Source organism: Diaphorina citri, unplaced genomic scaffold (assembly GCF_000475195.1).
Source record: "Diaphorina citri unplaced genomic scaffold, Diaci psyllid genome assembly version 1.1 scaffold50, whole genome shotgun sequence".
Taxonomy (NCBI): Eukaryota; Metazoa; Arthropoda; class Insecta; order Hemiptera; family Psyllidae; genus Diaphorina; species Diaphorina citri.
The window spans coordinates 272,446-288,532 of NW_007377487.1; the positions used below are offsets into that span (position 1 = coordinate 272,446).

Below are 16,087 nucleotides of genomic sequence, written 5' to 3' on the forward strand. Positions count from 1 at the left end.
GCAGAAAACAAAACAAAAGCAAAATGTGCATGAGTCGACTCACGAATTTTGCAATGTTGCCAACTGCATATAACATTTGATCCGACTCATCAACATTCCTGGAGTGATGGCGGTAAATTTTGAAAAAAATATTTCAACTCATTTTCATTTTTGGCTGATTACGGTGAAAGCGAAGAAAATCGGAAAAACCTGCTGAATCTCACTTCAAGTGATATTTGATTGTTCAATATGGTCATTTGAGTTCGGGGAAAATGTCGAAAAACACGGTACATTTCACCATTTCGAACCCAGCGATTTCATTCCTATTGCATGATTGTGTAAAAAGCCCTCATAATCAGGTGAGTAATACATTGGGTTAATGGTTAGGTACTTCTGTTATCTCTGCTCAAATTTCATAAGCTCATAACTATGACTCAGGGGCTCATTCTTGGATATGGTGTTGGAGTACAAGCTACAAGCACATTGAAGAACATGGGGAATCATGGCAAAGTCATCTGTGACACATTTGCAACCAAAGGTGTACTTTTGCCGTCACCTCTGCTGTTATGTACCGGGTTAGGCTTTGCTAGGACTGTGTAAAGAATGGAAAAAATCAATTCAAGCCTAGCCTAACCTAGTACATAACCACAACCTTATACACAGGGCTAAGCTAGGCTCGGCTAGGGGGAAAAACAAAGTTTTCTGTTAGCCTAGCCTAGTCCCGTGTATAACAACCACCTCTGTATGTGTCTTGAGCTGGATCTTTCTCTCCTTTCTTTTTATCTCTTTTTTATTTTCTTTTTCCAGTCTTTCTTTATCTTCTTTTTCTGTTTCTTTTTCAAAATTTTCTAATGGGGATTTTGGGTTTTAACAATTATTTTTTGGGCCTCATCATGTCGTTCCTCTTTTTATTATTATCTCTGTCTGCCTGTCTTCTTACTGTGTCCTTTCTTTTTTTTACCTTTTTAGTTTATGGGTTTTTATTGAGTTTTCAGACCCTCTCTTTTTTATTTTCCGGACTTTGTTCAGTTTTCAAACCTTTATTTCTTTTATACTTTCCGGGTTTTATTATTACCTAACACTTTGTTTAAACTGTTTGTTCTCTTCGATTTTTTTTTATTTTATTTTATTTATTTTTTTTTATTTTAATATTGGTCCGACGTTTGACGGGACGGTAACTGGTGCATTCAACAACCTGATCGTATTTTAACATAAGATTCAAGCATAACAATAATATTGGTACCCCGGTCCCACATATCTGTCCAAGTGAAGTTATTAGGCCTCAAGAGATACTAGTAACCTACTTTAATCTAGGTTAAAAAAAAGCGTAATTTAAATGAGACGGAAAAATGAAATACCTATGTATATAATGATGTAAAAGAAAAGTAAGACTACTCAATCATACATTAAGAATAATGCAATCCCTACTCACAAATCACAAAGTACGAGGTACCTACCTACAAGGTTCAAAGTTTAACATTTTGAGAATATTGACTGTGTGTCATGTGTGGTTCTAATCAATCATATGATATTGCTATACTAATAATGAGCTATCAGTTTTATCTGTAGGTACTCTAAGAACAAGCAGGGTCCGTCCCTCCGGGAATTTTTTAGCCCGTAGTGATTACAGAAAATCAGTACCTATGTACCTGCCTAATTTGTTTGAGTGAAATCATGCCAAATGATCTTTTTGTTTCACATGTACCACCTTTGGAATCTGGTCCAGTCATTGATTGATTGACAAATCAACGGGTAAAACCCATGTATATTAATCATAATGAAATGAGAATTAATTTGTGATATTTTCTTCATTCTTTTCCAGACTGGTTTCCTGTTTGGTGAAATTCATCGTAAGGTGTCTAATGTAACTACCGATTCTCATTCTAACAATGAAACTGTTGAAATCACTGTTAGTAAGTACCTATCTTTAGATTCTGTTAAACCCTGACAACCATGACTACCTACACATTCTATTTTATTTATTATTATTATTTTTACTGTATTTGAATGGCTATACTGTGGCTAAAAAAACATATTTTAATTCTATCACTCAAGATGAATCTTCAGAATGATATTGTTCTTCTAAAATTTCCTTCTCTTACAGGTATAACTGCCACCCTGCCTTTTTCTGAATCAGAAGATCTCTTGTTTTCAAAGGATGGGACATTAAACGAGGTGCTGTTAGATACTATACTGGGAGAATTCAAAGCGGTAAGACTCTCCCATTTGCTCTCTCTCTGTTCTCTAATGTTCATGTGATTTCTTCTCATTTACCCTTGTGTCCTGCCTTTTAAGTGAGCATTGACATTGTAGGGAAATAGAAGGAGGTGTGTAGGAAAATTGGAACTCCTGATATTACCAACTTACTAAACTAAATAATTTTGTCTTTCTTTATTTATTCGAAGATTTAATGGAAGGATTCTCACATAGCAAGCTCTTCCACCCAAATTAATCTCCATTTATTTTTCCCCTCTTTCTCACAGGATGTGGTAGGCTGGTATTCGTTCACTAGGAATCAGGATCTGAGTCAATCCCTGTGTCAATTGTTCCTCGCTCATCATTTCTCCAATTACTTTTCACACATCCCCAAGCAACTCTTCTTGTTCTTTCGAATAAGTACCAATGTTGTGTTCGAAGAGAACTTCACATATACCAACAAGTTTCTCTGTACCACTGGTTCTGAGTAAGTTGCACATGTATGTTTGTCTTTCAGAATGTAGGTGTAGGTACATATCTACCAAATATCACAAGTAGGTTTGTAGCAAAATCAATGCATTTGTGCCCAAAAAATAATTTTAAAGTAAAAAAAAAAAAATCCTAAAATTGAAAGTACCTAATTTCTGGATTTCCCAGAAGGAAAAAAAAACTGATTTTGATTTAATTTATTTTTCCTAGCATGATCATCAGCATCTTTATTTCCCCCATACTAATACATCTTTCCTGTCTGTGCCCATCACATTTAGTATCTCCACCCCTGTCGAGCTTCACATTAGACAACTTGGCGAGTCAACGCATGAGTACAATGCACACAAACCCGTCACCAAACACTCTCAAATATTTGATACCGTGCTTAACACTTTGGAGTAAGTATAAACATATTATTTACCTTTCTTGTAAGTGCTAGGTTCAATTTCTGGCTGGGGCGGATTTTATCCTAAACAGATAAGGAACGTAAGACCTTGGCAGTTACAGTTCCCTCTATCAAACCTCGTGACAATACTTTGAACATTAAAAAAAAAACCTCTTCATTAAATTTGAAAAAAAAACTCTTAAGCTATGTCCACACATAGTTGACAATGACTGAAACTGTCCACACTGTTTTGACAACATAGATTCACGTCGTCGATTATGTATGGATACAGCTTCTTTTTTTTTTTCTGGATACAGTCCTATAACTTCTGACTATGTCTGGGTTCAGCTTAAGACCTATAACTTCTTGACCAATGTTTCAGATGGAACAGCAAAGACATAGTGAGTTCGTATGAAAATCTACAAAGTCTACTTTTTTTTTCTTTCAAAATGTGCTTTTAAACGCAACCTTGAACAAGTGTCTATCTAGTGTCTGTCTTTAGGACTGTTGTTTTTAACCATGAAAAAGAACTTTGAATAATCTCCAGAATTGAGACAATTTAAGTCGTTTTGTAATTACCTAAGTAGTATTCCAGAATCGAGAAAATCAACCATAGTAAATGGTTTCTCTAAGGAAGTCAATCCTAATTACATAAGACGGAAAAAAATTGATTTTGATTGAACTCAACCTTACAAACGGCCTCTAACTAACTTAATTTTATGTCGTTTCTGGAATTCGAACCGCAGTTCCCTCGGTAATGAACCAACTATACTGGGACTGTTATTACATGACTATCGCAAGGTCAGTACGGTATGGCGTACGTCCATGTTAGTAGTGTGGGATCTAGACTACAACTGTCAATATGAATCAGACAAACGCTGCACTGTTGAATAATTATAAATGTATTTATTCAACCGGAATATTGAAAAGCAAAGCCTCACGCTGTAGAAACATCAGTACAATGTGTAGACTTCAACTATTGGTGAACACGAGGAGTAAATTCCAACAGGTGCTCGGTAGGAATAAATCCGAACTGTTTCATTCGGGGAGTAAATCTTTGCCTCCAATCGTGAGTTATCTACCCAAAGATTCCAACAGGTGCTCGGTAGGAATAAATCCGAACTGTTTCATTCGGGGAGTAAATCTTTGCCTCCAATCGTGAGTTATCTACCCAAATCTTCGCTAATCGTGAGTACGTTTCGCCCTTCGCGCGAATTTTCAAGCTTAATAGCGCTCAATAGAACGAATAAATTCGAATCACTTAACACAAAAAATAAATTCGATCCTTTGTCGTCAATTTCGAGTTCCCTCTCCCGTAAATTCTCAAGCTCCCTACAACTCAGACACGGACTTCATCTCTCCACACCTCCACTACAATGTCATCATCACCTCCACACGAGTTGCATTCGACACAAACTCATCCAGTTCAAGCTGGCCGACATAGGTGAAGGCATTCGTGAGGTGAATATTAAGGAATGGAATGGAAATGTCACAGAGGGCGCCAGGATTAATGAGTTTGATGTGGTGTGTGAGGTTGAGAGTGATAAGGCGAGTGTTACTATTACTAGTCGGTATAAGGGGACTGTACGCAAGGTTTACTATGGGGAGGGGGATGTAGCGCTGGTTGGGAAACCACTGCTTGATATTGAGGTGGAGGATGAGGGCGTGGCTGCTGAAGAAGCAGATTCACTGGATAGGAAGGCAGCTCCTGGAGTAAGTGAAGTTAACACGCCGGATACGAGTGATCAACCTAATGAAACCCTTCATAAGGAACCAAACAAAGTAAACCGAGAGCCAATCGCACACAAACCTGACGTCACGCCTGACCTATCCCGTGATAGCGCTGTGAGTCATCTCAACCAACCAGTCAACCTGAATAAGAACAAGTGGAAAATATTAGCCACACCCTCTGTAAGGCGAATGATCAAACATTATGAGATTGACACCAAGGAGCTTCGCGGTACGGGAAAACAAGGCCGGGTTCTCAAAGAAGACATCATCACGTATATGAACTCACCAATTGATGAGACGAATCTGGCCCACACAGCGCATGTACGTGAAGCGAGCAATGTGATATCTATACGAGGCTATGTGAAGGGGATGTTCAAGTCCATGACAGAAGCGTAACAAGTTTCTCTGTACCACTGGTTCTGAGTAAGTTGCACATGTATGTTTGTCTTTCAGAATGTAGGTGTAGGTATCTACCAAATATCATAAATAGGTTTGTAGCAAAATCAATGCATTTGTGCCCAAAAAATAATTTTAAAGTAAAAAAAAAAAAAAAAAAAAAAAAAAAAAAAAAAAAAAAAACCAGCTTCCACACTTTGCATTTGTCTTTCCAATTCATCGAGTTTTTGTTCCATCAAGTTGTAGTCTTGTTCTACTTGAGCCAAGAGATTCAATCTGCATTCATGTGAGTCTATGGGTGCTTCAGGTTTTGGTATTTTAGGTGTTTCATCAGGTGTTTGAGGATATTTCTGATCATCAGATTCAACACATTGAGACCATAAGTAAAGTTTGGGGTGATTTGGTTCTTGTACAATTTGCATTTTCATGCTAGCATTATGCATGGAATCACTTAGCTTACAGAGGCTTCCAGTGATAGAATGTGTTTCTCGTAGAATATTCTGAGTTCTCAAGAACTCTTCATCATATTGCTTGTTACTTGGGTCTAATGTAGGAAGTACACCTTTGTTTAGCCAATCCTGATCATATGTATACATGAGACTCTTTCTTTGTAGTGGAGGATTTTTACAAATTTTACAGATGTATTTCTCAGGGACTTCACTTTCTGTTTCAATATCAGAACACTGGCTATGTTGCCAGCACAGACAGATATCACACTGAATCATGAGTCCATCTTCTTCTAATATACCACACACACAATTCACAACCTCCTCTTTCTTCATCTTTTCATATTTGACAGATGGTGGAGAAACAAAATTACTTGTAGGTGGTGATTTTTTCTCAGGTGTGGTACTTTCTTCCTTTACACTTGAACTGCCACTACGGTTAGACACTGTACTTCCACTAAGTTTCTTCTGAGTATCATCTGATTTCTTTGTTATTTCAAAAGGTGTGATCTGACTTTCAAAGTCAAAGTCCACGTCCATAGCATCACACTCAGAGAAAAAATGGGATGTTTGCAGCCCAAATTGGGCTATTTGCACTCCAGTTTCGGGACTGAGTGCCAGAAGCCTATGTTCATTTTATCTAGTGTATGATTTTTCTAAAATATCTCGCGGAACCCTTGCCGTCAGCTCGCGGAACCCCTAGGTTCCGCGGAACACCAACAACGGCTCGTTCTCTGCCAATTACCTTTGGAGTTCCCCTATTATAATAATAATTGTGCTTGATGTGCTTATTTATACTGCTCACATAGGACTGAAAAGTCCCTTTACTCCAGCAGTAGGCTACTATTACTGTGGTCGAATTCTCAAATTATATTGAGGATAAAATTCCATACCTCAGCTGGGATTGAATCCACACCCTGTTGTTTACTAGGCGAGCGTCTTGACCACTACACTACTGAGGCAGGTATCATTATGGGGCCAGTTTCTCAGAGAAATGATAAAATTTCATTCATCACCTGGTTTTGGTGAGTCTTATATTAAATCTCAAATTCTTTGTGGTAAAGCAGAGCTTTTTCGAAAATACTTCGACAACGCCGGGAATCGAACCCGGACCTCCGGCGTGCAAGCCTAGTGTGATACTAAGGGCTCGTTCTCTGCCAATTACCTTTGGAGTTCCCCTATTATAATAATAATTGTGCTTGATGTGCTTATTTATACCGCTCACATAGGACTGAAAAGTCCCTTTACTCCAGCAGTAGGCTACTATTACTGTGGTCGAATTCTCAAATTATATTGAGGATAAAATTCCATACCTCGGCTGGGATTGAATCCACGCCCTCCTGTTTACCAGGCGAGTCTTGACCACTACACTACCGAGGCAGGTATCATTATCGGGCCAGTTTCTCAGAGAAATGATAAAATTTCATTCTTTACCTGGTTTTGGTGAGTCTTATATTAAATCTCAAATTTTTTTTTGTGGTAAAGCAGAGCTTTTTCGAAAATACTTCGACAACGCCGGGAATCGAACCCGGACCTCCGGCGTGCAAGCCTAGTGTGATACCCACTCGACCACTAAGGTTGCCAAGATCCTCTAAAATGATGAGTTTGGGATTCCTTGTCATTATACTATTTGTGGTTTTGTTTGACAGAGCCGGAGTTGGCTGAGGACGACCCCATGGATGCGAGTGGTGGAGACGCACCCTCACCCCAACCCCAAGGTAACCTAAGATCCTCTAAAATGATGAGTTTGGGATTCCTTGTCATTATACTATTTGTGTTTTTGTTTGACAGAGCCGGAGTTGGCTGAGGACGACCCCATGGATGCGAGTGGTGGAGACGCACCCTCACCCCAACCCCAAGGTAACCCAAGCACCCTAACCCCTCCCCACCAGACTAACAGCAAACCTAACAAACCTAAACCCGAGGGAAGAATTGTGCCGTCGAATAAACTGCAACTGCATGCTCCTACAACTACAGGGAGAGGAAGTAGTAGACCTGGTACTTTTGGTGTTATGAGACCAGGTGGGTGTTGAGCTTCTGGTGGTTGGTTAAGTTTTGTTTATGTACCGGCTTAGGCTTTGCTAGGACTGTGTAAAGCAGTGTTTCTTAATTAGTTTGGCCCGCAGAACCCTTTTCAAAAGGTGAACATCTTTGCGGAACTCTGAACTTTCAAGATTGCACCCCCCACCCCCACAGTTCCCTCTATCAAACCTCTAAAAAAAAGCTGTATAAGATGAAATACCTAGTCTCTATGTACCGGCCTAGGCTTTGCTAGGACTGTGTAAAGAATAGAAAAAGTCAATTCAAGCCTAGCCTAACCTAGTACATAACCACAACCTTATACACAGGGCTAAGCTAGGCTCGGCTAGGACTGTGTAAAGAATAGAAAAAATCAATTCAAGCCTAGCCTAACCTAGTACATAACCACAACCTTATACACAGGGCTAAGCTAGGCTTGGCTAGGGGGGAAAAACAAAGTTTTCGTCTTTTTTTTTTCTGTTAGCCTAACCTAGTCCTGTGTATAACAACCACCTTTGTATGTGTCTTGAGCTGGATCTTTCTCTCCTTTCTTTTTCTTTATCTCTTTCATTTTCTCTTTTTTTCCAGTCTTTCTTCATCTTCTTTCTCTGTTTCTTTTTCAAAATTTTCTAATGGGGATTTTGGGTTTTAACAATTATTTTTTGGGCCTCATTATTTCGTTCCTCTTTTTATTATTATCTCTGTCTGCCTGTCTTCTTACTGTGTCCTTTCTTTTTTTACCTTTTTAGTTGATGGGTTTTTATTAAGTTTTCAGACCCTCTCTTTTTTTATTTTCCGGACTTTGTTCAGTTTTCAAACCTTTATTTCTTTTTTACTTTCCGGGTTTTATTATTACCTAACATTTTGTTTAAACTGTTTGTTCTCTTCGATTTTTTTTTTTTTAATTTTAATATTGGTCCGACGCTTGACGGGACGGTAACTGGTGCATTCAACAACCTGATCGTATTTTAACATAAGATTCAAGCATAACAATAATATAGGTACCCCGGTCCCACATATCTAACGAGACGGAAAAATGAAATACTTATATAATGATGTAAAAAAAGTAAGACTACTCAATCATACATTAAGAATAATGCATAATGCAATCCCCACTCACAAATCACAAAGTACGAGGTACCTACCTACAACCCACAAGGTTCAAAGTTTAACATTTTGAGAATATTGACTGTGTGTGGTTCTAATCAATCATATGATATTGCTATACTAATAATGAGCTATCAGTTTTATCTGTAGGTACTCTACGAATTGTTAAATAAAAAGTGTTGTGATACTAATTTAGGTAGTTCTTATCTCTTTATCATAGAGTTGTGGAGAGTTCTAATTTCTGTGAAGTTATCGTATGTGATAATAATTTAGGTAGTTCTTATCTCTTTATCATAGAGTTGTGGAGAGTTCTAATTTCTGTGAAGTTATCGTAGGTACTAACTGGATAATGTGTTAGCACGATTTTATTTAGTTTCAAATGTTTTTAATTAAAATATTGTTTTTCGGGTGTGAATGACTTTGGCGTTTTTTAAATGTCATTAAATTGTTATTTTTATAGCAACTCTAACAAGGTTTTTATTGTTATGTGAAGTGATTTAAGTTTTGTGTGTTCGTTCGAAAAAAATTCGTAGCTAATTTCAAGCTTAAACATCAGTTTGTTTGAGCCTTGCATATACATAACTACTGATAACTTGAAATTTATATTCTTTTTTTATGACTTTTTTTCTTTCAAAATGCGCTTTTAAACGCAACCTTGTTATTTTTATAACACCTCTAACAAGGATTTTATTGTTGTGTGAAGTGATTTAAGTTTTGTGTGTTCGTTCGAAAAAAAAATCGTAGCTAATTTCAAGCTTAAATATCAGTTTGTTTGAGCCTTGCATGTATATAACTACTGATAACTTGAAATTTATAGACTTTTTTTTCTTTCAAAATGTGCTTTTAAACGCAACCTCGAACAAGTGTCTATCTAGTGTCTGCCTTTAGGACTGTTGTTTTTAACCATGAAAAAGAACTTTGAATAATCTCCAGAATTGAGACAATTTAAGTAGTTTTGTAATTACCTAAGTAGTATTCCAGAATTGAGAAAATCAACCATAGTAAATGGTTTCTCTAAAGAAGTCAATTCTAATTACATAAGACGGAAAAAAATTGAATTTGATTGAACTCAACCTTACAAACGGCCGCTAACTAACTTAATTTTATGTCGTTTCTGGAATTCGAACCGCAGTTCCCTCGGTTATGAACCAACTACACTGGGACTGTTATTACATGACTATCGCAAGGTCAGTACGGTATGGCGTAGGTCCATGTTAGTCGTATGGGATCTAGATAACAACTGTCAATATGAATCAGACAAACGCTGCACTGTCGAATAATTATAAATGTATTTATTCAACCGGAATATTGAAAAGCAAAGTCTTGTTATCGTAGGTACTAACTGGATAATGTGTTAGCACGATTTTATTTAGTTTCAAATGTTTTTAATTAAAATATTGTTTTTCGGGTGTGAATGACTTTGGCGTTTTTTAAATGTCATTAAATTGTTATTTTTATAGCAACTCTAACAAGGTTTTTATTGTTATGTGAAGTGATTTAAGTTTTGTGTGTTCGTTCGAAAAAAATTCGTAGCTAATTTCAAGCTTAAACATCAGTTTGTTTGAGCCTTGCATATACATAACTACTGATAACTTGAAATTTATATTCTTTTTTTATGACTTTTTTTCTTTCAAAATGCGCTTTTAAACGCAACCTCGAACAAGTGTCTATCTAGTGTCTGCCTTTAGGACTGTTGTTTTTAACCACGAAAAAGAACTTTGAATAATCTCCAGAATTGAGACAATTTAAGTCGTTTTGTAATTACCTAAGTAGTATTCCAGAATTGAGAAAATCAACCATAGTAAATGGTTTCTCTAAGGAAGTCAATCCTAATTACATAAGACGGAAAAAATTGAATTTGATTGAACTCAACCTTACAAACGGCCTCTAACTAACTCAATTTTATGTCGTTTCTGGAATTCGAACCGCAGTTCCCTCGGTTATAAACCAACTATACTGGGACTGTTATTACATGACTATCGCAAGGTCAGTACGGTATGGCGTAGGTCCATGTTAGTCGTGTGAGATCTAGACTACAACTGTCAATATGAATCAGACAAACGCTGCACTGTCGAATAATTATAAATGTATTTATTCAACCGGAATATTGAAAAGCAAAGTCTACCTCTGCTGAGTGGATTGTCCACTCTTTCCGGTTTTGCAAATTAGCCTGTGCCAAGTAGTGAAATCATGCCAAATGATCTTTTTGTTTCACATGTACCACCTTTGGAATCTGGTCCAGTCATTGATTGATTGATTGATTGATTAACAAATCAACGGGTAAAACCCATGTATATTAATCATAATGAAATGAGAATTAATTTGTGATTTTTTTCTTCATTCTTTTCCAGACTGGTTTCCTGTTTGGTGAAATTCATCGTAAGGTGTCTAATGTAACTACCGATTCTCATTCTAACAAAGCAAAGTCTCACGCTGTAGAAACGTCAGTACAATGAGTAGACTTCAACTATTGGTGAACACGAGGAGTAAATTCCAACTGTTGATCGGTAGGAATAAACCCGAACTGTTTCATTCGCGGAGTAAATCTTTGCCTCCAATCGTGAGTTATCTACCCAAATCTTCGCTAATCGTGAGTACTTTTCGCCCTTCGCGCGAATTTTCAAGCTTAATATCGCTCAATGGAACGAATAAATTCGAATCACTTAACACAAAAAATAGATTCGATCCTTTGTCGTCAATTTCGAGTTCCCTCTCCCGTAAATTCTCAAGCTCCCTACAACTCAGACACGGACATCATCTCTCCACACCTCCACTACAATGTCATCATCACCTCCACACGAGTTGCATTCGACACAAACTCATCCAGTTCAACCTGGCCGACATAGGTGAAGGCATTCGTGAGGTGAATATTAAGGAATGGAATGGAAATGTCACAGAGGGCGCCAGGATTAATGAGTTTGATGTGGTGTGTGAGGTTGAGAGTGATAAGGCGAGTGTTACTATTACTAGTCGGTATAAGGGGACTGTACGCAAGGTTTACTATGGGGAGGGGGATGTAGCGCTGGTTGGGAAACCACTGCTTGATATTGAGGTGGAGGATGAGGGCGTGGCTGCTGAAGAAGCAGATTCACTGGATAGGAAGGCAGCTCCTGGAGTAAGTGAAGTTAACACGCCGGATACGAGTGATCAACCTAATGAAACCCTTCATAAGGATCCAAACAAAGTAACCCGAGAGCCAATCGCACACAAACCTGACGTCACTCCTGACCTATCCCGTGATAGCGCTGTGAGTCATCTCAACCAACCAGTCAACCTGAATAAGAACAAGTGGAAAATATTAGCCACACCCTGCTACTTGATATTGAGGTGGAGGAAGAGGCAGATTCACTGGATAGGAAGGCAGCTCCTGGAGTAAGTGAAGTTAACACGCCGGATACGAGTGATCAACCTAATGAAACCCTTCATAAGGAACCAAACAAAGTAAACCGAGAGCCAATCGCACACAAACCTGACGTCACGCCTGACCTATCCCGTGATAGCGCTGTGAGTCATCTCAACCAACCAGTCAACCTGAATAAGAACAAGTGGAAAATATTAGCCACACCCTCTCAGTTGTTCGAAAAAAAAAATCGTGTCGTGTCGTAGTGGGAACACTTCCATTTAATTTACATTGCCTACAGGACATTCGTGAAAAAAAATCGGATGAAACTCACGACAAACGTCACGTCAGGCTTTTCTGTCAGAGTGAGTAATAGACCCCGTATAGACGTGAGTACAATACAGCCTACCAATAGGAAGGAGATGTGTTGAGACCAGAACACAACATGCCACACCCTCTGTAAGGCGAATGATCAAACATTATGAGATTGACACCAAGGAGCTTCGCGGTACGGGAAAACAAGGCCGGGTTCTCAAAGAAGACATCATCACGTATATGAACTCGCCAAGTGATGAGACAAATCCGGCCCACACAGCGCATGTACGTGAAGCGAGCAATGTGATATCTATACGAGGCTATGTGAAGGGGATGTTCAAGTCCATGACAGAAGCGAACACCATACCAAGCTTGAGATTAACAGAGGAAGTTGATACAACACAGCTGAGGGATGTAAAGAAAGAAGACATCATCACGTATATGAACTCACCAAGTGATGAGACAAATCCGGCCCACACAGCGCATGTACGTGAAGCGAGCAATGTAATACCTATACGAGGCTATGTGAAGGGAATGTTCAAGTCCATGACAGAAGCGAACACCATACCAAGCTTGAGATTAACAGAGGAAGTTGATACAACACAGCTGAGGGATGTAAAGAACCAAGTGTCCGCTCTCTACCAGGAGAAATTCAGACTCAAACTTACCTACATGCCATTCTTCATCAAAGCCCTCTCCCTGTGTATGACAGAGCATCCTATACTAAACGCAAGCATAGATCCTACCCAGGAGAACATCCTCGTTAATCCTGACCACAACATTAGCATTGCTATAGACACTAAGCATGGTCTAGTCGTACCTAACATCAAGAGTGTGAACAAGCTCTGTCTATTAGACATTACCAGAGAGTTGCTAAGGATACAGGGTTGCTCACACGAGGGTAAAGTATTACCGCGTGACATACAGGGTGGCACCATCTCCATGTCCAACGTGGGTAATGTCGGGGGCACCCTGGTTCAACCTATCATTGTACCGGGACAAGTATGTATTGTAGCGTTCGGTAAGATACAACTTCTACCCCGGTTTGATGCGGAGATGCGCATTGTTGCCAAGTGTATACTGAATGTCACGTGGGCTGCTGATCATCGTGTGGTAGATGGCGCCACTGTAGCCCGCGCGGCAACACTGTGGAAGTCTCTCGTTGAAAATCCGGCCCTCCTGTTGACGCAATGAGTTGAGAAGAAAACGCAAGGTATTTACTTACTTCTTAAAACTGTGTCCACACATAGTCTCGACGCCGTCGATCGATGTCGACTGAAACCGTACACTGTCTCGACAATGTAGACTCACCTCTTCACCTCGTAGATCGATGGATCGATTGACGTGGTCGACTATGTAACACAGCTTTATAAACAAGCTTATACATATTCTCAATTGAATCTTTTTATCTCATCCAGTGAGCAGTAGGATAGGTACTTCAAAGTTACAGACTACAGATAGAGCACTTTAGCTGATTTTGCTCTTTTCTAGGCCCTCTGGCGAATAAAGCATGCACTGAGTATGTGCATCAGTGCATGTATTGGTTAAATTTGTTACCTTAATATTTCTTAGCAACCCTTCTGGGTCTCCCTCTTCCTCCCAATCTCGTATATTTTTCATATTCTTCTCTACAAACATAATGATTAATGAGTAAACATAATAAATAACTAGTCTCTCTTCTCTCCTCGCAGGAAGAATACCGAACCAAGCTGTATCCCCGGCCGCGGGGCCCGGGGGTGTCCGCACGCCCATCAGAACTGCCTCTCCCTCCCCACACCGTACCGGCGGGGGCCGACACCCTATGACAGAGTATCCTATACTAAACGCAAGCATCGATCCTACCCAGGAGAACATCCTCGTTAATCCTGACCACAACATTAGTATTGCTATAGACACTAAGCATGGCCTAGTCGTACCTAACATCAAGAGTGTGAACAAGCTCAGTCTATTAGACATTACCAGAGAGTTGCTAAGGATACAGGGTTGCTCACACGAGGGTAAAGTATTACCGCGTGACATACAGGGTGGCACCATCTCCATGTCCAACGTGGGTAATGTCGGGGGCACCCTGGTTCAACCTATCATTGTACCGAGACAAGTATGTATTGTAGCGTTCGGTAAGATACAACTTCTACCCCGGTTTGATGCGGAAATGCGCGTTGTTGCCAAGTGTATACTGAATGTCACGTGGGCTGCTGATCATCGAGTGGTAGATGGCGCCACTGTAGCCCGCGCGGCAACACTGTGGAAGTCTCTCGTTGAAAATCCGGCCCTCCTGTTGACGCAATGAGTTGAGAAGAAAACGCAAGGTATCTACTTACTTCTTAAAACTGTGTCCACAGATAGTCTCGACCCCGTCCATCGACATCGACTGAAACCGTACACTGTCTCGACAACGTAGACTCACCTCTTCACCTCGTAGATCGATGGATCGATTGACGTGGTCGACTGTGTAACACAGCTTTATAAACAAGCTTATACATATTCTCAATTTAATCTTTTTATCTCATCCAGTGAGCAGTAGGATAAGTTTTTTTTTTTTTCAAGTAGGATAGGTACTTCAAAGTTACAGACTACAGATCGAGCCCTTTAGCTGATTTTGCTCTTTTCTAGGCCCTCTGACGAATAAAGCATGCACTGAGTATGTGCATTAGTGCACTGAGTATGTGCATTAGTGCATGTATTGGTTAAATTTGTTACCTTAATATTTCTTAGCAACCCTTCTGGGTCTCCCTCTTCCTCCCAATATCGTATATTTTTCATACTCTTCTCTACAAACATAATAAATAACTGGTCTCTCTTCTCTCCTCGCAGGAAGAATACCGAACCAAGCTGTATCCCCCGCCGCGGGGCCCGGGGGTGTCCGCACGCCCATCAGAACTGCCTCTCCCTCCCCACACCGTACCGGCGGGGTCCGACACCCCACCCCCCGCAACGGCACCACCCCCCACTGAGCGCGGCCCAGGACAAGCCCACCCGCCCGCCCGAAACAAAAACCCAACCCCGTGACGCAGGAAGTGAAGATACTATCGCGGCGAAGTCGCCCTCTGGCCCGGGATGACTTCACCTGGCAGCTGACTGTAATGTGTACGCCGCCCGGATATAGAAGCTGGATAAGGGTCCAGGGATACGCTAGTAGCCTCCGCATGAATATTGAACAGATTGCTTAGCATGAATCCAGGAACTTCTCAATCGAATGTAATTGGGAGACACACCACATGCCTTCAGGCACACTCCATTTTGTGCTTACACTTCAGCGACACACAGCCTTTTAGCCGAATCGGTTATGGCTGATGGCTAGAAATAAAGACATCGGTTTTTATATCAGCAACTACACCCGGGGATGATGGGTCTCTAGCCATTTTCACTTGTCTCTCCTGAACCCCCGTCAACGCATCGCATCGTGAGGACTTGTTTTCTTTTAAAGTAGAGAAACCCTCTTGAAGAGACTGCCCAGCTAGCCAAGGATAGTTAGCTGTTCTCTCTGGCTGTGAATTCTAACGGGCAATAAATTTCCAAAAGTCCAACGTGCTTTTTTAGGCGGGAAATTTATTGCAAAACATCTTAAACTGGCGTTCATCATAGCATAGTTCTTGAAGATGGATCGAATATTAAATTTATTACCTGAATCAATACGGTTATTTTCTTTTTATTCTTGCCTTTTTACTTTCCTTACTCCTATAG

General features: G+C 39.9%; 3 protein-coding genes and 1 long non-coding RNA gene across 4 annotated transcripts in view; all 4 read left to right on the forward strand.

Annotated features, from left to right (window-relative positions):
- Positions 1-3,510, forward strand: part of LOC103515831 (BRCA1-A complex subunit Abraxas 1-like) — a 24,621-nt gene extending 21,111 nt beyond the window's left edge. The window contains exons 2-6 of the mRNA XM_026828087.1: positions 1,802-1,892; positions 2,084-2,190; positions 2,463-2,662; positions 2,943-3,062; positions 3,432-3,510. Coding sequence (XP_026683888.1) covers positions 1,802-1,892; positions 2,084-2,190; positions 2,463-2,662; positions 2,943-3,062; positions 3,432-3,510 — 597 coding nt within the window. The remainder of the gene's footprint in view (positions 1-1,801; positions 1,893-2,083; positions 2,191-2,462; positions 2,663-2,942; positions 3,063-3,431) is intronic.
- Positions 3,502-14,186, forward strand: LOC113465296. The gene is made up of 11 exons (XM_026828090.1): positions 3,502-4,058; positions 4,148-5,172; positions 6,126-6,265; positions 7,272-7,340; positions 7,414-7,583; positions 10,781-10,867; positions 11,174-11,830; positions 12,088-12,313; positions 12,543-12,631; positions 12,833-13,616; positions 14,095-14,186. The coding sequence occupies exons 1-10, from the start codon at positions 3,912-3,914 to the stop codon at positions 13,595-13,597; spliced, it is 3,375 nt and encodes a 1,124-aa protein (XP_026683891.1). The 5' UTR covers positions 3,502-3,911; the 3' UTR covers positions 13,598-13,616; positions 14,095-14,186.
- LOC113470180 lies at positions 9,053-10,744 on the forward strand. The gene is made up of 2 exons (XR_003393331.1): positions 9,053-9,083; positions 10,084-10,744. It is a non-coding gene; the product is annotated as an uncharacterized LOC113470180 (long non-coding RNA).
- An 18-nt stretch (positions 14,187-14,204) lies between the features above and the next one.
- Positions 14,205-15,351, forward strand: LOC103515840 (lipoamide acyltransferase component of branched-chain alpha-keto acid dehydrogenase complex, mitochondrial-like). Its single transcript, XM_008480786.3, has 2 exons — positions 14,205-14,712; positions 15,218-15,351. Exon 1 carries the CDS (start codon positions 14,205-14,207, stop codon positions 14,691-14,693), a length of 489 nt encoding a protein of 162 aa, XP_008479008.1. The 3' UTR covers positions 14,694-14,712; positions 15,218-15,351.
- Positions 15,352-16,087: the final 736 nt, after the last annotated feature.

What these genes read in the sequence shown, in the direction of transcription:
- LOC103515840 (XM_008480786.3), top strand. Translation starts at nt 14,205, where the DNA reads ATGACAGAGTATCCTATACTAAACGCAAGCATCGATCCTACCCAGGAG.
- LOC113465296 (XM_026828090.1), top strand. Translation starts at nt 3,912, where the DNA reads ATGAATCAGACAAACGCTGCACTGTTGAATAATTATAAATGTATTTAT. An exon ending in CCGGAATATTGAAAAGCAAA is followed by an intron (nt 10,868 to 11,173) that starts GTCTACCTCTGC and finishes TAACAAAGCAAA; the next exon opens with GTCTCACGCTGTAGAAACGT. An exon ending in GTGGAAAATATTAGCCACAC is followed by an intron (nt 12,314 to 12,542) that starts CCTCTCAGTTGT and finishes AACATGCCACAC; the next exon opens with CCTCTGTAAGGCGAATGATC.